Source organism: Phyllobates terribilis, unplaced genomic scaffold (genome assembly GCF_046119375.1).
Source record: "Phyllobates terribilis strain yellow unplaced genomic scaffold, ASM4611937v1 Scaffold_4__5_contigs__length_816908805, whole genome shotgun sequence".
In the NCBI taxonomy this organism is placed as follows: Eukaryota; Metazoa; Chordata; class Amphibia; order Anura; family Dendrobatidae; genus Phyllobates; species Phyllobates terribilis.
In genome coordinates, this window is record NW_027362764.1 from 251676607 (window position 1) to 251703150 (window position 26544).

Genomic DNA, 26544 nt, shown 5'->3' on the forward strand with positions numbered 1-26544 from the left:
GGATTTTTTCTCAGTAATGATGAAAATTAATGTTAATACGCAGTTTGAGTGTACAGCGGGGCGGGGGGAGGGGCAGGGGATGGATCTCTGCAGGAACAATGAAGATCTCCATTTTTTTTTCTCTTTCCCGCATTTGCAGTGGGGAGGTGCAATCTGTCAGCCTATCAGCAGCGCACACACGGAGCGAAGTGCTTTTTTTCACACAAGCAAGGGCATGTGTGATTGGCAGTGTATGTCACATGTCCTTGCCCTATAAGACCAAGCCATTTTCCCCGTCGCCACCATTTTCTCACTGCTGCAGCTGCGTGTTAGACGGCACCGCTGTTGCTGTGTGCGCTATACCTTGTTAATTTCAAGCCAATTTTCGCACAAATATACAGATAGCTTGGGAGTAGGGAATAGTTGTGATTGCAGTCCTTTTAAGGACTAGGTTACAGCATTTCCTACGACTTTTATCAGGCAGGTCTGTGCTCTTAAATAGATAGATTGTGGGAGTAAAGACTAATTGTAACTGGAGTCCTTTTCAGGACTAGGTTACATCAGTTCCTATCAGTTTTTGCCAGGCAGGTCTGTGCCAGTGCTGTGCAAGTTTTTTTCACAGCATTTGGCTGAATCTAGCAAAGCTAATCCTTTTTGGCCTATTGCAGAGTGTGTTAGTCAGTGGAGTAGCCTATCTGTGTTGCAAGATATACCACCTGTGTATAGAATACCAATTTTTTTACTGCACCTAGTGAAGTAAAATCTTTTGGGCATAGCATCATTCTATTAGTCCATCTATACTGACCTCCATCAGGTTGCAAACTGAATATAATTTTTTTCTGCATCTAGCTCTGAAAAAATATTTGGGCTTCTAGCGGTGTGTGGGACTTGGTCTATTAGTCCATCTATACTGACCTCCATCAGGTTGCAAATTAAAAATAATTTTTTTCTGCATCTAGCTCTGAAAAAATATTTGGGCTTCTAGCAGTGTGTGGGACTTGGTCTATTAGTCCATCTATACTGACCTCCATCAGGTTGCAAATTAAAAATAATTTTTTTCTTCATTTATCTCTGAAAAAATATTTGGGCTTCTAGCAGCGTGTGGGACTTGTTCTATTAGTCCATCTATACTGACCTCCATCAGGTTGCAAATTAAAAATAATTTTTTTCTGCATCTAGCTCTGAAAAAATATTTGGGCTTCTAGCAGTGTGTGGGACTTGGTCTATTAGTCCATCTATACTGACCTCCATCAGGTTGCAAATTAAAAATAATTTTTTTCTGCATCTAGCTCTGAAAAAATATTTGGGCTTCTAGCAGTGTGTGGGACTTGGTCTATTAGTCCATCTATACTGACCTCCATCAGGTTGCAAATTAAAAATAATTTTTTTCTTCATTTATCTCTGAAAAAATATTTGGGCTTCTAGCAGCGTGTGGGACTTGTTCTATTAGTCCATCTATACTGACCTCCATCAGGTTGCAAATTAAAAATAATTTTTTTCTGCATCTAGCTCTGAAAAAATATTTGGGCTTCTAGCAGTGTGTGGGACTTGGTCTATTAGTCCATCTATACTGACCTCCATCAGGTTGCAAATTAAAAATAATTTTTTTCTTCATTTAGCTCTGAAAAAATATTTGGGCTTCTAGCAGTGTGTGGGACTTGTTCTATTAGTCCTTCTATACTGACGTCCAGCAGGTTGCAAATTGAATATAATTTTTTTCTGCATCTAGCTCTGAAAAAATATTTGGGCTTCTAGCGGTGTGTGGGACTTGGTCTATTAGTCCATCTATACTGACCTCCATCAGGTTGCAAATTAAAAATAATTTTTTTCTGCATCTAGCTCTGAAAAAATATTTGGGCTTCTAGCAGTGTGTGGGACTTGGTCTATTAGTCCATCTATACTGACCTCCATCAGGTTGCAAATTGAATAAAAAAATTTTCTGCATCTAGCTCTGAAAAAATATTTGGGCTTCTAGCGGTGTGTGGGACTTGGTCTATTAGTCCATCTATACTGACCTCCATCAGGTTGCAAATTAAAAATAATTTTTTTCTGCATCTAGCTCTGAAAAAATATTTGGGCTTCTAGCAGTGTGTGGGACTTGGTCTATTAGTCCATCTATACTGACCTCCATCAGGTTGCAAATTAAAAATAATTTTTTTCTTCATTTAGCTCTGAAAAAATATTTGGGCTTCTAGCAGTGTGTGGGACTTGTTCTATTAGTCCTTCTATACTGACGTCCAGCAGGTTGCAAATTGAATATAATTTTTTTCTGCATCTAGCTCTGAAAAAATATTTGGGCTTCTAGCGGTGTGTGGGACTTGGTCTATTAGTCCATCTATACTGACCTCCATCAGGTTGCAAATTAAAAATAATTTTTTTCTGCATCTAGCTCTGAAAAAATATTTGGGCTTCTAGCAGTGTGTGGGACTTGGTCTATTAGTCCATCTATACTGACCTCCATCAGGTTGCAAATTGAATAAAAAAATTTTCTGCATCTAGCTCTGAAAAAATATTTGGGCTTCTAGCGGTGTGTGGGACTTGGTCTATTAGTCCATCTATACTGACCTCCATCAGGTTGCAAATTAAAAATAATTTTTTTCTGCATCTAGCTCTGAAAAAATATTTGGGCTTCTAGCAGTGTGTGGGACTTGGTCTATTAGTCCATCTATACTGACCTCCATCAGGTTGCAAATTAAAAATAATTTTTTTCTTCATTTAGCTCTGAAAAAATATTTGGGCTTCTAGCAGTGTGTGGGACTTGTTCTATTAGTCCTTCTATACTGACGTCCAGCAGGTTGCAAATTGAATATAATTTTTTTCTGCATCTAGCTCTGAAAAAATATTTGGGCTTCTAGCGGTGTGTGGGACTTGGTCTATTAGTCCATCTATACTGACCTCCATCAGGTTGCAAATTAAAAATAATTTTTTTCTGCATCTAGCTCTGAAAAAATATTTGGGCTTCTAGCAGTGTGTGGGACTTGGTCTATTAGTCCATCTATACTGACCTCCATCAGGTTGCAAATTGAATAAAAAAATTTTCTGCATCTAGCTCTGAAAAAATATTTGGGCTTCTAGCGGTGTGTGGGACTTGGTCTATTAGTCCATCTATACTGACCTCCATCAGGTTGCAAATTAAAAATAATTTTTTTCTGCATCTAGCTCTGAAAAAATATTTGGGCTTCTAGCAGTGTGTGGGACTTGGTCTATTAGTCCATCTATACTGACCTCCATCAGGTTGCAAATTAAAAATAATTTTTTTCTGCATCTAGCTCTGAAATAATATTTGGGCTTCTAGCAGTTTGTGGGACTTGGTCTATTAGTCCATCTATACTGACCTCCATCAGGTTGCAAATTAAAAATAATTTTTTTCTGCATCTAGCTCTGAAAAAATATTTGGGCTTCTAGCAGTGTGTGGGACTTGGTCTATTAGTCCATCTATACTGACCTCCATCAGGTTGCAAATTGAATAAAAAAATTTTCTGCATCTAGCTCTGAAAAAATATTTGGGCTTCTAGCGGTGAGTGGGACTTGGTCTATTAGTCCATCTATACTGACCTCCATCAGGTTGCAAATTAAAAATATTTTTTTTCTGCATCTAACCCAGCCAATAGTTTTGGCCAAATACCACAGTTTGGCCACTCAGCTCTGCTCGGTTACCATCCATTGTTTTTTTGTGCAAACAACTCCACAGTTGTGAATTAGTTAACCACCAAAATGAGTGGAAAAAGGCCTGCTGCTGGTGGAAAGGGGAATAGGCGTGTTGGGAAGGGGAAAAAAGGTTGTGTCCGTGGGGTAGGTGCAGAAGAAAGACCATCTTCCAGCCAAACTAAAATGTCTACTTCTTTTAGCGGACAATGTGATAAGATCCCTTTCTTACGGCCACGCCAATCGCTACAAATTCCAGATGAGGCACAAAAACAGCAGGTGCTTCAACGGATATCAAGTGCTCCTTTAAGTGGGCTCTCCTCCACATCAACTTCAACATCACAAATACTCCAGTCCTCAAAGGTGTCACCCAAATCGCACTTGCTTCCTCACAGCTCCCAAATCTCCAGCTGCCCGTCTGAGTATGAGGTAGAACAGATGGTTGAGTCTGCAGAGCTGTTTACTCATACTATAGCCTGGGAATCAGAGGTCGACTCCAGCGCTTCTGTGAATCCAGACGAGGAAATGATCTGCACTGATGCCCAGAATCTTTATGAGTCGGATCCAGGACCAGACGCAGAAGGTTCTGACCATAATGTAGACCCTCATTCCCAAACTGTAACTCCTGTTGGTGGAGACAATGAGGAAGACGATGATAAGACTCAAATACCTGATTGGAGCGACAACTTTAGTTTTTTGTCAGGGCAGGAACAGGTTGGCTCTGAGGACGACGGGTGTGATAACGCACAGGGTGATGATGATGAGGTCGGAGATCCCACTTACTGTCAACCCACAGTCAGCCAAGAGATGAGGTCAGCAGAGGAGGTGGAGGAAGATGCTAGTGACGACGAGGTCAGGTTGCGCCTTCCTGGACAGAGACGTAGTACTGGAAGCACGTCAACAACTGCATCCTCAAACACAACTCTGCCTCTCACCACAAGTCGTGGTGGCTCTTCAGGTCGCATGGGTGCTAAGCCTTGCATAGCCTGGGCATTTTTTCAGATCGATAAAGATGACCCAACTCGTGTTATCTGTAACATTTGTCAGCAAAAGCTAAGTAGAGGCCAAAAAATACATAGTTTGAGTACTTCATGCATGAACCGGCACATGGACATGAAGCATAAGTTGCAGTGGGAAGCTCAGTGTGCTACAATGCGGTCTAGCCGGCCGGGCCAACCACCGTCTGCCATATCTTGTGCATCCGCGGCCTCTTCATCCTCTGTGACTGGGGGGACAGCAGTCACACCTGTTTTGGGGCGCAGACCTGCCACCTCTTTACCCGCAACAGCCAGCGTGATTGGCATGTCATCATTTTCTTTGGAGGTGGTAACACCAGCTGGTCTTGAGCGCTGTCCGACATCGATAGCACCACCTTTGGATCAAGGCAACCTAACATGTCCGCCTGCATCTTCCTCACAGACCGGCAGTTTGCCGGGGACACCCTTATCAACCCCGTCTAAGCACAATAGCCATCCCTCGGTCCCTCAGATGTGGACAAGTAAAAGACCATTTCCTCCTAGCCATGAGAAAGCTAAGAGGTTGAATTTCACCATCTGCAAGCTCTTGGCTACAGAAATGCTGCCTTTCCGCCTGGTGGACACAGAGGATTTTCGAGACCTTATGTCCGTCGCAGTGCCCCAGTACCAGATGCCCAGTCGACACTACTTCTCAAAGAAAGGTGTGCCTGCGCTCCACCAGCATGTCGCACACAACATCACCGCTTCTTTGAGAAACTCTGTGTGTGACAGGGTGCATTTCACCACAGACACTTGGACGAGTAGGCATGGACAGGGGCATTACATGTCGCTGACTGGGCACTGGGTAACTATGGTGACAGCAGGACAAGGGGCTGCTGTCCAAGTCTTGCCGTCCCCACGAGTTGTGCGTCAATCCTCTTTATGTCATTTTTCCTCCACTGCTTCTGCCTCCTCAACCTCCTCTCGGTCTTCCACCTGCACCCAAAGCCTGTCTGGTCATGCCACAAGCTTTCTAACTGCGCAGAAGGGATCTTGCACACCTCCTTACTATGCTGGCAGTAGGGCTCAACGTCATCAGGCGGTTTTTACATTGAAATGTCTGGGAAATGTGAGTCACACAGCTGAGGAGTTGTGGTCAGCTCTGGAGAACCAATTTCATGAATGGTTGTCTCCACTGGACCTGAAACCAGGGAAGGCCGTGTGCGACAATGCTGCAAACCTGGGTGCGGCCCTTCGCCGGGGCAATGTCACACACGTGCCTTGTATGGCTCACGTGTTGAACCTGGTTGTCCAGCAATTTTTAGCCCACTATCCCAGACTAGATGGCCTTCTGCAGAGGGCACGGTCGCTGTGTGCTCACTTCCGCCGTTCGCATCCCGCAGCTCAGCGACTTACATCTCTACAGAAGTCGTTGGGCCTGCCACTTCACCGGCTAAAATGCGATGTGCCTACCCGGTGGAATTCAACTCTGCACATGTTGCAGCGACTGTGGCAGCACCGACAAGCCCTGGTGCAATACGTTCTGACGTATAGCCTGGGCCAACGAGATTCAGAGGTGGGGCAAATCACGCTGGAGGAGTGGTCTCAGATCAGGGACCTATGCACCCTTCTGCACAGTTTTGAAATGGCGACGAAGATGTTTAGTGCTGACGATGCCATTATCAGCATGACTATTCCGGTGATTTACATGCTGGAGCACATGTTAAACAGAATTCGGAGTCAGGTGGTGGCACAAGAGGAGGTGGAGGAAGTAGAGGAGGAGGAGTTGTATGCGGAAGGGCTAACATCTGCAAGGTCCAGACGGTCGGCAGCACCAAGGCGGCAGGCATGTGAGGGTGGGGGAGATGGTTTAACCAGGGCGCATGGTAGCAGCCAAACTAGTGAGGAAGGTGCAGGAGCCCAGGAAGAAGTGGAGGACGAACTGATGGAAGACTCATCAGATGAGGGAGACCTTGATCACATTTCTGTTGTGCGAGGTTGGGGGGAGAGGACAGAGGAAGGAAGCATGATTGTTACCTCGCCACCAACACAACAGGGACTTGGTGCTCCTGGATGCGCAACACACATGAGTGCCTTCTTGCTGCACTACCTGCAACATGACCCTCGAATTGTGAGAATTAGAAATAATCCTGACTACTGGGTTGCCACACTGTTAGATCCCCGGTACAAAAGTAAATTTGCAGAAATTATTCCTGCCATAGAAAGGGATGCACGCATGCAGGAGTATCAGCAGAGACTGTTGCAGAATCTTACATGTGCTTTTCCACAAAATACCAGTGGTGCACGTAGTGAATCTCACAGTTCCAACTTGCCAACCGTGGGACCGTCAAGTGTTCAGCACTCAAACCGTAACAGAACCACAGTATCTGCTGGTAACATCAATTTTGCGGAATCATTTCACCACTTTTTTAGCCCATCCTTTGCAAAGCCACAGGAGACAAGAAGTCTGACACATAGTCAACGCCTAGAGACGATGGTACAGGAGTATCTCCAAGTAAACATTGAAGCCACGACTGTGTCACTGGACCCTTGCTCTTTTTGGGCTTCCAATCTGGATAAATGGCCGGAGCTAGCCACTTACGCCTTGGAGATCTTGTCATGCCCCGCAGCCAGCGTTCTGTCTGAACGTGTGTTCAGCGCTGCTGGTGGTGTGCTGACAGATAAGCGCACGCGGCTCTCCACTGATAATGTAGACAGACTCACGTTCATAAAGATGAACAAATCATGGATCCGAAACGACTTTTCTACCCCTGTGTCATCCTGGGGAGAGTAAAAGCTTGATGATTGGTTAAAATCACCCTACCAACCGTTTTAAGCTTTCAAATTACTAATCATGTTTATCTGTATCTTGACTGGAAAATAATTTGGGCTTTGTAGCAGTGTGCAGCACTGATCCTATTAGGCCATCTATAATAAGCTTCACCAGATTTAAAATTAAAAATAATTTTTAGCTGCATCTAGCCCGGAAAATAATTTTGGGGCTCCGAGATGCGCAAGACACATAAGTGCCTTCTTGCTGCACTACCTGCAGCATGACCCTCATATTGTCAGAATTCGAAGTAATCATGACTACTGGGTTGCCACACTCTTAGATCCCCCAAACTTTTCGATCAACCTTTTCATTTTAATAAAGACCAAAAAAATGGTCATTTTTGAAATTATAAGCATTAGCAGGTTGTTAGAAACTGAAATCAAACAGTTTTCAACTCAAAACTTTATTCTAGGTGATGTTACATTTTCACATAGGACCCCTTGTTCGAAAGGAGCTTCTGAACTCTCTCGTCCATTGAATTTGTCAGGTTTTGGATGGTTTCTGCTTCAATTGTTTTGCATGAGGACAGAATACCCTCCCAGAGCTGTTGCTTAGATGTGAACTGCCTCCCGCCATCATAGACACTCCTTTTAATGATGCTCCAAAGGTTCTGAATGGGGTAGAGGTCAGGGGAGCATGGGGGTCACACCATAAGTTTGTCCCCTTTTATGCCCATATCAGCCAGAGATGCAGATGTTTTATGTGCAGCATGAGATGGTGCATTATCATGCAGAAAAATGATCTTGCTGTGAAATACACAGTTCTTCTTCTTGAACCATGGCAGGAAGTGCTGTTTGAGAAAATCCACATACATTATGGAGTTCATCTTTAGCGCCTTCAGGGATCCTAAAGGGGCCGACAATCTCTCTCCCCATGATTCCAGCCCAAAACATTACTCCACCTCCTCCTTGTTGGCGCTGTAGCCGTGTTTGCGTGGGGTGTCCATCAACCAGCCATCCTCCACTCCATTCATCTGGACCATCGAGCGCTGAACGGCACTCATCCGTGAACAAAACAGTTTTGAAATCAGTCTTCATGTAATGTTTGGCCCACTGGAGCCGTTTCTGCTTGTGTGAAGTGGATAGAGGAGGTCGACAGGATGGCGTATGCACAGCTGCAAACCTCTGAAGGACCCTGCATCTTGTTGTTCGGGGGACGTTGGAGGCACAAGCAGCTTCAAAAACTTGTCTGCTGCTATGACAAGGCTTTTTTGCCGCTGCTCTTTCAACCTGATGTAATTGCCTGTAGGAAAGAGTCCTCAATTTGCCCTTATCAGCACGCACACGTGTGTACTGTGAATCAGCTACATACTTCTTGATTGCCAAGACACTTCATCCTGATCATCGCACAATGTTGATTGTAATCATGCCTTGACCTAAACACTCCACAATTTGTTGCTTCTCAGCAGCCGACACATCCTTTTTCTTTCCCATTTTGGCAGAAAATGTAGGCTGCTTAATAATGTGAGAGAGCCTTCTTAAGTAGTCTTGCCTTTATTGGACACACCTGCCAAACTAATTAGCACAGGTGTCTGCAATTGCTTACAGTGATATAAAGAGCCCTGACACACATCACCATCAATGAGTTTAACTGACAAACAAACAAATTCTTCCCTTATCACTCCTAAACACTTTTTGCATAATAATTTGGAACGCGGTGTACATGTGCTTTTCCACAAAACACCAGTGGTTCACGTAGTGAATCTTACAGTTCTAACTTGCCAACCGTGGTCTGTATGGAATTGTTCAATAAAGGGCCCAAAATTAAGATAACATAGATGGGAGAGGTCTCTATGAATAGGAATTCCTAAGTATTTGATACCCTGTGAGGGCCAGGCAAAGGGAAAGTTGGACTGGATGGAATCCTATATGGATTTAGGGAGGGAGACATCGAGGGCCTCAGACTTCGCTGCATTGATTTTAAAATTTTACCATGTAACAAAGTGATCTATTTCAGCCATAACAGCAGGGATGGATATATGTGATTGAGTGATATATACTAGGACATCATCAGCAAATAGAGAGCACTTGTACTCGGTGCCTCCCACCTCAATCCACCTAATATTGGGGTTATGGCGAATTGATGAGAGCAGGTGCTCCGTCACTAGGATGTATAAGAGAGGGGACAGAGGACATCCCTGCCTTGTCCCATTGGTGATTGTGAAAGGTGATGAAAATGTTCTGACGCACCCCCTGGGCCTTGGGACACCCGGAGCCGGACCCTTTTTGGTGGATGCTGGTGGTTGTAGTCTTCGTGGCGGCGATCCGGTTCCGTGGCTCAGGGCGGTCAAACCAGTGGCGGAACTATTTATGTGGTTTTGATGTTTAAATGTCCGACTACGCCACCCGTGGATTGCGGTCAGAGTGAACCGCCGCTACAGGGCAGACCGCTAAGGCTGGTGTTGTGGGTGCAGCAGAGCGTAGCATAACTCCCCACGGGAGGAGTATAGCCTCAGGGCAGTGTATGCGGAGGATGGGGGTGATGGTGCAGGGCAGCAGCAGTAACGACACGGAGTCAGTGATGCAGTTCAGGGCCTTTACTCACAGTTCTTATTATCCAGACCACGTCTGCAGGTAACGGCTGCCCACGTCGTACTGTGCTCACCAGGTGAGGGGCTCAGACAACTCCCAGATAACTTTGGAGCGCTTCACAGGACCCCCTTTGTGTGTCCTTTGTCTGGCCTTTCTTACCAACACTTCTGTCCGGCTGCCTCGGGCCTCCTCTTGGTAAACTTGGCGCCAGTTTCCCTGACCCTATGTGGTGCCTTCCTAGCGGGTGGAGCAAGGGGCTGCGCCACATAAAATGTCAGAGCCTCCGGTTTCTAGCTGAGGGTCGTTTCCTGCCTCCACTAGTTCGGGGACCGGTCTCCCCCTTTGGCCTGACCCCTCCACGCAGGTGGATTCGGGCGTGCGGTGGCGACTCGCCCGTCCGCACCCCTGGGATCCCTTCATTCCTCGTTCCTGGAGCCTTCTCCGCTCCTCTTCCTTCCTTCTCCCTCTTGCAGGCCTGGGCCTCTGTTACTAGGCCCGCCTCCGGAGCAGAGCTCATGCAGAGCCCCTGCTCCCTGCCACTTCTGCTCAGACTTCTCTGCACTGAACTAAGATGGTGCCCACCTTTTATACTCCCTTCTCAATGCACCCAGGAACTGCTTCCTCCCTGCTCCTGCACTGCAGGGTTCCCCTTCCTCAGTGTTCCCTCCCCCCACTCCAGCCAGGGACAGGGACTGTCGTGCCCATCTCAGGGGCATATTGGTCGCCCTGCCCCACGGCAATGTGGTGTAATGCATGCAGGTGTCGGGTCCTGATCCACACTCCATCCTTATCTGAGAGTGAGATATCACACCTCTGGGTGAGGTGCAATACGTCTGTAGCAACCGAGCCCTCGGTGCTACAGTTCCATTTATCTTCAGCCTAGGTGACGTATTGTGATACAGGGCCGTGATTTTGGCTATAAAAGACCCCTAGACCCCTACCCCAAGCTTTTTAAGAGAATCATATATGGCGTGCCAGGAGACTCTATGGAATGCTTTCTCAGCATCCAACGAGAGTATCTACTTACAAATTTTTAACTGCATCTAGCCCAGGAAATACTTTGTGCCTAGTAGCAGTGTCTGCTAGTCAGCGGATTATCCCGGCTGTTAAGCAAGCTACACCACCTGTAGTTTGGACACTTAATTTTTTCAAAGGAAATGCTTCAGGACCACGGGATACTTAGTGAAGAGCATCAGGAGGCACCCCAAGGCATAGGGGCTGGGACTGGCACTAGGATGCCTTGCGGTGGACAGCCAAGCTCGATCCTTATAAAAGCTTTTTAACTGCAGCAGCTTTAGTGGACGCTACTGGAGCTGGAATTACGCGGCTGCTGGCATGAGACTTGCCCTCCAATAGATCCTTGTAAATGGATTTAAAGTGTATTCATTCAAATTAGAGGGACAATTTAAATTAAAAAGCTTAGAGCTGCCTCCACCACAGGGGGGCTCTCTCGACCCACCAGCGGACAGGCACCAGTATTGGGAGAGGGGGGCTGGCCGTCAGGGTTCACCGCGGCTCTGGCACAAACCCGGCGACACGGAGGTGGCACGGGCAGGAGCGGACTGGCCGTCTCGGCTTCTCACTTTTTGGATTTTAGAAGGGCATGACATGCCTATATCTGTGTCTCCCCCTCCTTTTACTCCTCCACCTCTTTTCTTTTCGCATGACTATATGTACTTGTCACTTTTCCATGTGTTAGTTGTGTCTTCTGAGCAGTTTGTCAGCTTTTGGACACCTTTGAAGGTGTTTTCTATGTGTTTCTATGTGTTTTTGTTTGCCTGCCATTGGTTTTAACGGTGTTCGAAGGTGTTCGACGAACAGTTCGACGAACTGTTCGGCGAACACACGGGTGTTCGACGAACCGAACCGAACTCGAACACTACGGGGGTGGCTCAACACTACTCATAACTCTGTGTTGTCTCTCTACTCTGCTACTCTGCTGCTTGTCTGCTTTTCTTCCTGAATAAGTTAACTTAGCTTTATTATTCATCTTGTCAAACGGGTGTGACCCTACGTAATCAGTAGTGATAGGACACTGTCGGAGTGAACATCCCCAAACTGCTAACGCTCAATTGTCAATTTATTCAACATTTTCTAGATGTAATAACTTTATTAAAAATGTAACAAATCATTTTGTAACTGGCAATAGCAAAGTTTTTTCCTGGAGTAAAGAAAAAAAACTTTCAAACTATCAGTACTAGCCAGAGTGGCCAGGTATTTTTACTAAATGGTTTATGGAAGGGACAAATGCCTAGATGTTAAAATTACCACTCTGTCCTGGTTTGTACAAAATGTAAAGGTGGGGAAGATGGACCCCATGCCAGGCTAAGGAATCATACGGAGGATAAATATAGGGCAATTAACTATTTCGGGGGGTTTTTTGGTCCTTGCCCCATTACTACCTTGCTGTTCAAGAACACAACAATTGCGTAATAAACTGATGGTCAGCTCTAAAACAACTGAGCCAAGGGCTGAGAGTATAATCCCAAAAACATGACTTGGACAATAACATTTGCTACACAGTGTGGGGGACAGCCTTAAGGCCCTTTCACACTGCTTTCTTTCTCAAATTTGGTGGCCCCATCAAGGATTACGTCCAAACACTAGAATATACTAAAACATAGTCTACTACATCTAGCTGTCTACTTCCAGTAGGCCTAGACGGCTGAAAATGATGCACAACAGAGCACATGGTGACTCTGTCTGTACTATTATAGTCAATGGCCCTGTCGACGCATACAATTGAATCCTGCTTTGCGAGGGTTTTGGACATTGACCCTATTGGGGCCACCAAACGTGGGAAAGAACGTAGTGTGAAAGGACCCTTAGGCTACATTCACACATCAATGTGACACTCCTGAGTGAGGTCTGTTTTTTTTAACAGCACAGACCCATAGAGTAGAATGGATGTACTCGCACATCTGTTAAAATCACAGATCCGAGAACGAGATCCGTGTGAAAAACTGATAACAGTCTCAATTGGCCTGTTCAGATGACCGTTTTTATCTTAAAGAAGTTGTCCACTACTTGGACAACCCCTTCTCATACCCCACGTTTGGCCCCGATAAAATAAAAACACTTAGGCCATAGCCCCACTGTCAGAATTTGGTCAGTGTTTGGTCAACATTTTTCCTCAGGAGTGGGAGCCAAAACCAGGAGTGGGTGATAAATGCAGAATTGGTGACTTGTTTCTATTATACCTTTTCTTTGATTGTTCCTCACCTGGTTTTGGCTCCCACTCCTGAGAAAAAATACTGACCGAATACTGACCAAATACTGATAGTGGTGCCATGGCCTTATACTCACCTCCCGTGCCGGCGCTGTTCCAGCGCTGTTGGCACTTGTGTTCCCGGGGTTCTTGTGCGGTTGTTATGACACGTGATCCTGATACCCAATCAGTGCTGGCGTCACTAGCCCCGTCTTCGGACAAATCGAACATCAAGATGAAGTCAGAGCTGCAGCTGTTCTCTCACTTTCTCTTGATGTTCGATTTGTACGAAGATGGGGACAGTGACACCAGTGCTGATTGGGAAGCAGGCTCACGTGTCATAACAACCGCACGTGAGCCCTGGGAACATGAGTGCTGACACCGCTGGAACGGCGCCGGCACGGGAGGTGAGTATAAGTGTTTTTATTTTATCGGCGCCAAACATTCAGATCAAGAAGGGGTTTTCCTAGTAGTGGACAACCTCTTTAAACTGATTGAGGATCCACATGAAAAAAATTGCAGTATGCATTATTCTCTTCCTTATTTCAAATGAGAATCACCTATTCAAGTCTATGGGTGCACACAAAAAATCACATCCCATAAAAATCAACTGCCAAAAATTCTAAAATCTGATTTTTACGGACACATTACAGTTAATAAAAAAGGAAACTGTTTTTGATCTTGATAAAAAAAAATTCATTGCTGATGTATAAAATGAATGCCATATAGATTGCATACAGATGGAATATGGGTGACAATACAGATTAAAAATCATCCATTTATTTCTCAATGAAAATTGGATGATTTTTTATACACTCGTGTAAGTCTGATCTTGTTCCTTTCTGCCCCAAAGGACCAGAAGAGATTTGGGAAAAGAAAAGTTCCATTATTCTGTTAACACTTTTTTTTCATATACGATAAGTGTTTTTCTTGTTTTATGGCATCTAATTATTTTTTCTGTATTTTTGTATACTTTTCATATTAAAGCTTAAAACTTTATTAAGTTTTGTCCTTGTATGCGCTAAAGTATTTATAGCTTTTCTTAGTATGTTAACCCCTTGAATGCTGGAAAGGAGTTTGTCTGTGCTGGTTACCAATCAGACAGCAAATTTTGTAACTGGGATGTGAGGACTATGGTCTGATCTATGCCTAATTTACAATATGAGAGGAAAGCTGCTCACGTAGACGTCCGAGCACGGACCGCTACTGCACGGACTGGCTGCATGAGCCCTTATACTGGCTATATAGAAATATATGAAGCTGTCACGCTCGGGTCGGGAGAGCAGTGGCCAGTCTGTGCATAGCGGTCCGAAATCGGACCAAGATCCACGGACGTCTGGATGAGCCCTAATGTTGAGTGGGTGGAAACAGATTAACACCTTGCAGTCACATCCATGTCACAAGTGGGGAAAGTGTGTATATGACGGAGAAACAGGTCAATTAAAAGTTTAAACATCTCTACAGAAAAGTTAGTATTTCAGGAGAATAAAGTTTTTACTCAATTAAACATGAGCTGATGGGTCCTCTTTAATCAATGTCCATAAGGTTGAAATTTGAATGCGCTGACAAGCTCATAGGTAGAATGGAGACAAATTCTGCTCTCATCTGACCCATAAAAATAAACCCCCAGAAAGAAACTAACGCGAAACACACATTGGGGTCTTTGCTATCGCCACTCAGGTTCCATATGGTTTGATCTTCATTTATTTGGTGCTTGCCATGTTCACTATTTTGTATTATTTGGTGTTATGTCAGTGTTTCCAATCATTTTTGGTTTTATGAGTCTTTGCCCTGCACCTTACATATGCTAGTAATTTTGTTACTAGACTACCACATTTGACTATCTTTATTTATTATTTGCATTTGCACTGTATTTAAACTTTGCATGGCACTTTATCAATAAGATCAAATAGATGTGATTTATTAACTTCTTGATAATCTTTGGTGTTTTCTCTTGTTTAATTTAAATGTTTTGTATATACATGCCACTTTTTTGGATCATGTTTAGGAAAAAACCTGTATTAACAATTTTCTGGGTGATTCTCTTTTTAGTATTCATGTTGTCTATTGTTCTTTGTTGAAATTAATAAAGATTTATATATCTTATTCAATTGGGCACATCGGGTTCCCCTCTTCTTGTAGGTTTTTTTTAATTAAACATGTGCTGATGGGTCCTCTTTAAACAATATCCATAAGGTTGAAGTTTAAATGCTCTGACAAGATCATAGGTAGAATGGAGACAAATGCCGCTTCATCTGACCCATAAAAATAAACCTATGAATCTTCAAACAATACAGAAATGTCATAAGTTCTCTTCACTTTTAGGTTTTGTCAGTCAACTGCTTATTCATACAGTGGCTTGATTGGTTTAATAAGGCAGGAAGATGTAATTTTTTGTCATTAAACTATTAAAGCATAGAGATATCCAGGGTTGGACTGGGATGCCAAGAGACCACCAGTAATTTTGACTCATGGACCCCACTATTCAGCTACATACATCTATTACATTACCCTCATTCACAAATGTACTAATGTTTCTGTATAATAATACACTGGATAACTTATTAAATGAATGATGGCATCCTGCCCTTATCTGTACATAGCAAACCAAGTGAATTGTGCCAGCTGCTGCTCATATAAGGAGGTGGTGGTCCCACTCCTGGACAGGGGCCTACCGGAGGATTCCCCTGTTCCCCTGTGGGCCAGTCTGAGCCTTGAGACATTGTAGATCTATACTGGATGGATGCAAAGCTGAGTAAACATTTTTAGAGGTATCCAAAAATGTAAATATGAATGTTTTGTTCTTACTATATTATTAGCGGATCATATGATGCATAGAATGATACTATTTCCTCATTTAGTGTGCATATTTCATTAAGATTTCTGAAACACTCTGTTACACTTTTTGGCTTTTGATCCGGTAGAGGCCAATCTGATATAAATGGCTAAGGTCCCATCAGAGAAAGGTCACCTTGTTGTGGCTGTTGGGTATACATGAATTGGCCACTTTGTGTGCTAAGCATCTTCTTTATATTTGTGTATTCTATATAGCACTTATGCATTTTACTGCTTAAAGAACAAGCAAGAGCCGTAGCTTGTTTTATTTTCCCACTGACAAAGCAATATGAGGACTTGTTTTTTGTGGGACTCGTTCTACTTTTCAATGACACCATACATTTTATCATATGGTTTACTGGAAAATGGGACAAAATTCCAAATGAAGTGAAATTATGAAAAAAAACACAATTCCACAATTGTTTTTTGGGTTATGATTGCTCATTTAGCAGTAAAAGTGACCTGGAAATATGAATGTCCAGGTCAGTACAATTACGACAATACGAAACTTGCATTTTTTTTCTGTGATGAAAAAAGTTCAGAAAATATTATCTTGAGTTGCCATTTCCCAAAACATGTAACATTTTTTTCTTTTTCTGTAGATGAAGCTTTGTAAGGGATTGTTTCTTGCATTGTGACCTGATGTTTTTATTGATATTATTTTGGAGTAGATACAACACTTTCATCTCTTCTTATTGCATTTTTTGTGGAGTTGCTGCAACCAAAAGCCTACAGTTCTGGTGTTTCGATTTTTTTTTCTCTTTGCAGTTTTTACAGATTGGGTTAATTACTTTTATATTTAGATTGGTCGGACATTTCTCGACATGTTGATACCAAATGTGTGTATTTATTTTAATTTCTTTATTGTACTGTATATACTCGAGTATAAGCCAAATTTTTCAGCACATTTTTTAGGCTGAAAAAGCCCCCCTCGACTTATACTTGGGTATATACTGTATATAGTATATACATTCCAGTGGTGGATAGTAGTGGGGGGAGTTGCGGCAGTGGAGGAGCAGGGCACAGGTAGTAGCCGCTGCTGCAGCTATCACGTGTGCCCGCTGCTAAAGGAAAATGAATATTCATTCTCCACGCCCATGGGAGAGCAGAGGAGTGAATATTCATTTCTTTAATAGCGGGTGCACAGTGTCAGCAGCGCCGCAGCTTCCTCTGTGGCTCAGCAATCCTCTGTGCCCTCTATTAGAGAGTATGAATATTCACTCCTCCCCACTCCCATGGGCGTGGAGAAGAGTGAATATTCATTCTCTTTATTAGTGGGCACGGAGGATAGCTGAGCTGCAGCAGGAGTCCCGGCATGGAGAAAAGTGAATATCCCGGCAGCTCACCTCGGCATCTGAGGGTGCATGGCAGTGATGTCATGCGCTGCTTGGATGCTGAGATCAGCTGAGAACAGGACGCAGCGCTGGAGCAGAGGAAAGAACGGTGAGTAGAAGTGTTTATTTTTTTTCATGTGTGCAGTGATGGGGGGCCATGCATACCAGCATAGGGGGCCATGCATACCAGGATTGGGGATGAGGGGCCAATGTATACCAGGATTGGGGATGAGGGGATCATGCATACCAGGATTGGGGATGAGGGGCCCATGCATAACAGGATTGGGGATGAGGGGACGATGCATACCAGAATTGGGGATGAGGGGACCATGCATACCAGGATTAGGGATGGGGGGCATGCATACCAAGATTGGGGATGAGGGGGCCATGCATACCAAGATTGGGGATGAGGGGGCCATGCATACCAGGATTGGTGATGAGGAGGCCATGCATACCAGGATTGGGGATGAGGGGGCCATGCATACCAGGATAGGTGATGAGGGGCCCATGCATACCAGGATTGGGCATCAGGGGACCATGCATACCTGGATTGGGGATAAGGGAGCCTTGCATACCAGGATTGGGGATGAGGGGGCCATGTCTACCAAGATTGGCGATAAGGAGGCCATGCATACCAGGATTGGGGATGAGGGGGCCATGCATACCAGGATTGGGCAATGAGGGGGCCATGCATACCAGGATTGGGGATGAGGGGGCCATGCATACCAGGATAGGGGGGCATGCATACTAGGATTTGGGATAAGGGGGGGCAAGCATACCAGGACTGGGGATGAGGGGGTCATACATACCAGGATTGGGGATGAGGGGGCCATGTATACCAGGCTTGGGGATGAGTGGACCATGCATACCAGGCTTGGGGATGAGGGGACAATGCATACCAGGGCTGGAGATGAGGGGGCCATGCATACCAGGATTGGTGATGAGGGGGCCATGTATACCAGGATTGGGGATGAGGGGATCATGCATAACAGGTTTGGGGATGAGGGGGTCATGCATACCAGAATTGAGGATGAGGGGGCAATGCATACCAGGATTGGGGATGAGAGGGGCATGTATACCAGGCATGGGGATGAAGGGACCATGCATACCAGGCTTGGGTATGTGGGGGCCAAGCATACCAGGATTGGGGATGAGGGGACCATGCATAACAGGATTGGGGATGAGGGGGCCATGTATATCAAGCTTGGGGATGAGGGGACCATGCATACCAGGCTTGGGGATGAGGGGATCATGCATACCAGGCTTGGGGATGAGAGGACCACGCATACCAGGATTGAGGATGAGGGGGCCTTTCGGAACCAGAGTTGGGGATGAGGGGGCCAAGCATACCAGGATTGAGGATGAGGGGGCCATGCATACCAGTATTGGGGATAAGGGGGCCATGTATACCAGGCTTGGGGATGAGGGGACTATGCATACCAGGCTTGGGGATAAGGGGACCATGCATACCAGGATTGGGGATGAGGGGGTCATGCTTACCAGGATGGGGAAATTTACCAGTAGCTGCTGCATTTCCCACCCTAGGCTTATACACGAGTCAATACGTTTTCCCAGTTTTTCGTGGTAAAATGAGGTGCCTCGGCTTATATTCGGTCGGCTTATCGAGTATATACAGTATATATCTTTAATTTTTTTTAACATTTTTAAAAATGTTTTTCTTTACTTTTTACTTTATTTACTGGATCATGTCTCTTACATGTTGCTGTCAGCAATTGACGACAACATTTAAGCGGTTGACAGCAGTGATCATGGCCATGCCATTGCTGCTGATAGAGGCAGATGCCGGCTATATATTATAACCGGCATCTGCCCTGTGTGGAGTGGGCTCTGCCTCTGAGCCCAATCCAAAGTCCCTGACATGCTGCATGACAGATATATCTGTCATGGGCAATAAAGGGATTAAATTTCACTTAGTCAATGTCTGCATACATCTTAGTGCACACAGTGTGTTGCCGCACTTTTTGGCTGGTCAGTAATGCAGTTGCACTGGCTTGCACTTTTTCACACTTGCTTCATTCTGTAGTCATTTTTTTGTCACTCTCATAGTGTTGTATAGAGTATCCCCTATACGTGTAATACAGAAGAGGCAGGGTAGGAGCTCACCACGCTTGCCTGCCATGTAGGTAGCTGAAAAGCTTTGAGACCGGTGGGTGCTATATCCTGCTGTTGAAGCACAGCAACATATGAAGAAGGAACGAGGAATGAAGCACGTAGTCCATTTGGTCAAATAAAAGTCCTTTATTCAAATTCCATTAAAAAACGAGTGGATCCATGCAGAAGCATTAAAAAGTTGACGAGTTTCTGGTGAAAACGCCCTTAATCGTAGTATGAAGGAGCGAATCACGGGAGTCTCGTTTTAAACAAGAGGGAATCAATCACATGAAAAACTCGACCAATAGGGAACTACTAAAGATCTACTACTGACCTGTAGTAGTTTGCGATTGGTCGAGTTTCCTACTTTCATATGATTGGTTCCCATTTGTTTAAAATGAGACTCCCGTGATTTGTTCCTTCATACTATGACTAAGGGTGTTTTTGCCAGAAACGCGTCCATTTTTAATGCTTTTGCATGGATCCACACATTTTTTAATGGAATTTGAATAAAAGACTTTTATCTTACCCTATGGACGACGTGCTGCATTCCTCCTTCCTTCTTCGTATGTAGAAACAGAGAATCCTTGTCTTATGCACCGCACACTCAGGCCCTGCATTGGCATAACAGAAGTGTTATGGAGGAGGCACAGGATCAAGGTGTTTATAAGTCTTTATTTTAGGAAGAGTTCACATCCGGTCTGTGTCCTGGTTCATGACTGTTTTGGGGGATTCTGTCTGAATACCCAAAATGCAAGATTCCGACATACCCACTGATGGAGCCGTTGACTTCAATAAGACCAACAGGGTCCAAAATACAAGACTTTGGACTACATGTGATTTCCTTTCTTTTGATGGCCATAGACTACACTACTGTGTTAAGCTGAAAGATGAACATTACTGGAAAATTTCATGCTTTGGATTTCTTTGGCAACATAGAAGTCAATGGCTTCATCAGGGGCAAGTCCCAATGCTGGTTTTGGGGATTTTGGCTGGAAGTCCCAGACGGAGACATGAATAGGAACATAGCTGTAATGTGATCCTGGTCGAAAAATATAAAACGATTCCTAAGAATAGTCATTATTGTACAGTTTTACAGGATATATTTGGGTTGTCAGTTCTGACACTAATGGTGTTTAACTAATAATGTTCAATAGCACCTTCAAGCTATGTGCTCATTTTGTCTAAATTGTCCCAGGCAAATAAAAGTTTAATGTTGCCTAGTGTGAAGGCTATCATTACAACATACCCTCAAGCAAAACTGTCTCAGTAAAGGTCAATCCTATATCTTCCAATACCTTACTTGCTTGTGATCCAGTCATTTAAATATCTCAAGGGTCCTCCTAACCTACTTTCAATGATGTCATTACCTTCACTGTCACTGTACTCATTCTACTAGTTGTAATGCAACTATCACACAATGTCCTGCAGCTTTGACCCAAAGCAATCTATGGGGAAACCTTGACACAGCAGTTCAGTTTCTGTGCAGTGCCACCTCAGGTCATATGAAGAATTGCATGGTATTTATTGAAATCATTGAGATCGGGTTCACTGGAGCATATTTTTGATCCGAGTGTTGTCTGTAAAAAAAAAAAACAGACGGCCCATGGACGGCTCTCTGACCAATGTTATTCAATGGGTCAGTGCAGATGATCGATATTTTTCATGGATCAAATCTGAGCTTGAAAAAATTAGCAGCATGAACTAATTTCTTCTGTAAATCGGATGAGACTCACCCATTCAAGTCTATAGGAGCACAAAACAAATCTGATTCTATACTGAGCCCCACTATATCATCCGTTTTTTTTTACGGATACTTAGCAATTCTTTAACAGAGGAACTGCATTTAGTCTTGTAAATTTGTAATAATTGCTGATGTATAAAAACGAATTACACACAGATGGCAAATGAGGGAAAAAATCTGGACGAAACACTGACAATTTTTTATATGCTCGTGTGAACCTAGCCTTTAATTGATCCATTGCTAAGAGTCAATGGATCAAAAAAAATTCTGACAGTCTACCTGTTTCAGTAGAAAAAAACTACTCTGATGACACCTGAGAAAAAAATTGGTCAGTTTCTTTTGGATGGTAACACTCACATGGATGTGTAAATTCAGTTTTAGGCTACATTCACACAACCATATCTCCAGTCCAAGTGCTGTTTGTGGAAAAAACTGACAAACTCAGACCGATATTATTCAACTGGGCTGTTCAGATGACCCATTTTTCTTAAACTGATCGCGGGTCCAAGTAAAAAAAAAATTGCAGCATGCTGTAGTCTCTTCTCTATAGTTTTTCTGATAACCTATGTTGCTTACCCCATGTGCAGGGCATTGCAGTATCTTAGGTATCTATGGTTACGACCACTAACAGCTAACTGTCAATATATGAGTGATTGTAACCATGGATACCTAAGCTGCTGCAATGCCCAGCACATGGGAAAGCGACATAGCTAATCAGAAGAACTATAATACATTATTAATTGGAGGTACTTGCTAATATTATTATTATTATTATTACACCTATTACATATTGGGATAGGATCTTGGAGATGGCAATACCCCTTTAAGTTATATAAGGATATAGGGCATATTTTTCGGGATAAATGTATTATTGGTATGCCATGTTAATAGATTGTATAAATTCACTTTTACCATCTAGCCAAATCTGCCAAATTTAAGTTACATTTATTCTTGCAGGTTCATGCAATCAAAAATGGATGCCTTGTTTAGAATGGGATGGTATCCTTGATTTGATCAGTACATAAGGCCAGTTGTGGGCTATGATGCATTCCATTATGAATGATTAGTGGATTTATAATGGAATGGCATGGATGGGATTTATAATCAGAAAAACACACTGACCTTCACACTACACAGGTGCAGCAGCATTATGACCCGCCAACTGCAAGCACATCAATTCCTAGAGAAAAGTTCAATGAGATTAACTCAGCAACAGTCCCAATATATTACACATAAAACATAGTACTTTAGCATAAAATAGCCATGTATTGAAACCAATTCGAAGGAAATGAATCCTAATATACATCAACTGTCACATTGTATACAGTACATATGTACAATTTTTTTGCACACATTTCCATGAAACAGCACCACTTGAAGTCATAGGCTGTGCCTGGTACTGCAGCTCATTTGTTCATTATCCATACTGCATATTACCTGCAATACCAGACACAGCCCATAGACAAAAATGGTACTGTCTCTGGAAAAAAAAACCCTTTATGGTAAGAAAGTATAAAAGGTAAGAATAAGACATTATCAATATGAAATGGTAATACACATGTTTAACATTCATACTTTTTCTCTTTTAAAATGTAGCAGAAATATGTAAAATGTTACAATAGTTGTATTTGTCAATAGTTAGTAGTAGGGGTCTGGCAGAATCTTGGCATATCATAAAGCAGGCAGTGCAGAGGGATCAGGGGATACAGGTGTACGTATGAGAGAACAGCTCCACTGCCTAGCATAAGAAAAGCTTTTTTGACAGGTTTTCGCTTTCTATTGTTTGTTTTTTAAATTACAGCCAACAGAATGACAGATCACAGTGGATTTCATCTAGTGGATATTTAGCCCCTGTATCACCTCTGGCTGCTGAATACATACCATTACATATCATGCACTTATTGCTAACATGCAATCCTAAAGATAAAAACATCAAATGTGCTAAAATATTGAGAGTACTAGGCCGTGCATGTAATAGCTGTAAAGGAGATGTGAGAATAGAAGATATTAAATGTAATAAACAATGGTAACTGAATCCCATTTTGCCTCAAGATTATTGATTATGGTCCCCATGTTGTTGCTGCATGATAATGCAAGTAGAAAACATACAAGATAAAATACACTATAAACCGATGAATCCCATAGAGCATGTAATGTGTGTAAGATTCTATTCAGAAAAGAACATAAATTCAGGTCTTTCGTACGCATTCAGCATATATACATTAAAGAAATAGTCCAGCAAAACTCTAAACCGGACCACTGTATAAAGCATACAGTCAGGGGGTTATAATTGTCTGAAAGGAGCTGTGCAGTCATTATCATTATTTGTGATAAGAGCCGCAGCCCACTGCCCCCGGTGGAGAACTTCAGTGTAATTTCATTATACAGGGAGTTCTAATGACTGAGATGCTGTTCTGGTGACTGAGGCATGCAATCCCTTAGGGGTCACCATGCGATCAGATGACCTAAATGAAAAGATGTATACCATGAATTTTCAGATAGACAAGAACAATGCAGTACGGTAATCTTAGCTTCACATGTCAATATTTTCATTATTTCATTATTTTTTCTCACTTACTTTATTTTATGTACTCATTCCCTACATCACATACATACTTTTTTTTCCTCCCTTTTTTCTTTTCTTTTCTTTTCCCTTGAGCTTAATATGTTCACTTCCATTCATGGTGGAACGCATACCCTTGCATAGGTGATTCCAAGCCTCGCTTTCAAACTTATACAGCGTCACTTCCGGCTTCCCTCTGTGCGGTCCAGGCTCACATGCATGCCGGAGTGGTCTATCCCCTCGGTCTGCCGCGTTCCTAGGAGACGCAACTTCTGGGATGGGACTATGCCGGCCTATGCCGTGCATGGCGTCCCCAGATACCGGCCGTGCACATTACCTCATTGGCTATTTGCCTTATATTAACCTTTACCCAGTATACTTACCACATCCTCGTCAAAGCATCAGCGAAACGCGCGTTGGATGGGTAGTGGCAGCGCAGGGGGTCAGTACCTCTCAGCTTCCCTTTATATTCTTAGATTGCAGGTTTTGTACATTTGATCTATCCACCTATCTTATTATTTTGATTCAGTAGTCTGTAGCATTGAACATATCTTCTAGCACTGTGCACTTTACTACTTATACTACACTATTGGCTACATATTTATGCATATTGCTGATATTATTGATGTGATTACCTGTACGTTCTAGCAATTTTCTGTATTGTAATTTGAGGAGTGTACAATATTTATATCTATGATTTATCTGTACCCCCTATGCTCCCCTATTGCTGGACACTGTACCCTATTTCCCTTACCTGGTTTTTATTATAGTTGTGAAATAAATTGAATATTTTATCCTTCACATACAGTTGATGTGTCCCCTTTTTAGGTTGTTGGAATTATAGACACACATGTTACCAACAGCTGTTGGGTTATATTATGTAGTATTGCTAAATGAAAAGATGTATACCATGAATTTTCAGATAGACAAGAACAACTCAGTAAGGTAATCTTAGCTTACTTATATATTGAGGAATTAGTGAAAAAATGAATACTCAAAAATAACTGGACTGCTACTTAAAAAAAATGCTTCTGACATGTGAATTGAATGTATAACCCTCATGTATGCAACTATTAACTATACATTTGCATATTTTACCCAATTACTCCCATCATAAAATAAAATATATCCTACAGAGTTAATATATATTTGTGCAGGATGCCCTTACATCATCCTATGCTTTTGGCATACATTGGGCCAAACATACATTGGCCATATATTAGGCGTGATAGCCTATAGGCTTGTTCAAGTCAATAATGTAGCATATTTCCTGCAAAATCTTTGTCAGATTATTTGTCCTATGTTGCGTAGCATAAAGGTTTTGCTTCTAAATCATGGTTACAGTGTCCACTTTAGGACATGATCAGATATCAAAGTCAAACATCTGAATTATGTCAGCTTGAGGCTAAATACCCGATCTGAGAACTGACTTTGATATGTGACTTTGACAAGTGACTTTGACATCTGACTTTGACATCTGACATTGAGAAGTGACTTTGACATCTGACTTTGATTACAGTGTCCATTTTAGGACATGATCAGAAATCAAAGTCAAACATCAGAATAATGGCAGCTTGAGGCTAGATACCCGGTATGAGAACTGACTTTGATAAGTGACTTTGACATCTGACTTTCATATGTGATTTCGACATCTGACTTTTACAACTGATACTATAAAAAAAAAAAAAAAAAAAAGGTTGCTGTATACTGCTGAGACTTGAACCCAAAACTCTATAGCTAGAAGCTAATACACTTACCACTGAGCTATAAACTCAGTTGAAAAAATGTAGGCATTCTATTTGGTTATGTGATTTTCAGTGCAAAGCTGTCTGAAACTCATTGGGACTTTCACACAGACCTCCTCCAAGCCAAATTCAAATGATGTGTGACTTTGATATGTGACTCTGATATCTGACTTTCTTCAAACATCAGAATCAGAATCACAATGACTTTTAGAATGAGTTTTAGACACCCTGAGTATTTTCATGATTGATCCCATAAGCCAAGAAAAACCATCAGCCATTATCACTTGACCCTATGGCTGAATGGTAAAGCTTCAGTCTCATAGAGTGGATCCTTGGGGTTCAAATCCTTGAAGAAGAAGAACATATTTTTTTTTTATTATTATTGTTAGCACACAAACTACCGTCATGTTTTACTTTTAATATCTGACATTCTAATTGTCATCCTGCCGTGTTAAGAAAGAGTTTCAGACATGCTGTCTATTTGCATGGTAAATCACATAGCCAAAGTAAATTGGGAGGCACTAATTTACTATAGATCTATTTCCAAGTGACTTTACGTTTGCATAATTTCTTAGGAAAGGGCCTAATGATCAAATTTCTTTGCTGTAAATTTTCTTTCCATCCACCCAAGAATTGGCTGCAAACTCCAGACCACTACTGGGAATTTATAAGTCTGCAGTCTCACAGAGTTTGGATTGGACAACCCCTCATCATGCCTGTTTTTGCTGCTCGAGAAGGACCATGCCTAGTAGGCAGTGGACTAGTGAGACCCCGTAGTGGTCTGAAGTTTGCAGCGAGTTCTTGGGTGGATGGAAAGAAAAATTTAGACAGCGTATCTAAAACTCTTAACACATCAGGATGACAATCAGAATGTCAGATATTAAAAGTAAAACATCACTGTAGTTTGTGTTCTAACAAGCATAATTTAAAAAAAAAAAATGTTCTTCTTCTCCTGAGATTTGAACCCCAACAATCCACTCAATGAGGCTGAAGCTTTACCATTCAGCTATAGGTGCAAGTGATAGCAGCTGGTGGTTTTTCTTGGCTTATGGAATCAAC

General features: G+C 42.9%; 1 protein-coding gene across 3 annotated transcripts in view; it reads right to left on the bottom strand.

Moving 5' to 3' along the window:
• The window catches only part of HECW1 (HECT, C2 and WW domain containing E3 ubiquitin protein ligase 1), a 499703-nt gene that overhangs the window by 370103 nt on the left and 103056 nt on the right, over positions 1-26544 (bottom strand). The window contains exon 2 of one of the 3 annotated variants that reach the window (XM_073678212.1): positions 22300-22357. The exons of the other annotated variants lie outside the window; for them this stretch is intronic. Coding sequence (XP_073534313.1) covers positions 22300-22326 — 27 coding nt within the window. The 5' untranslated portion in view covers positions 22327-22357. The remainder of the gene's footprint in view (positions 1-22299; positions 22358-26544) is intronic. 3 annotated transcript variants of the gene reach the window in all.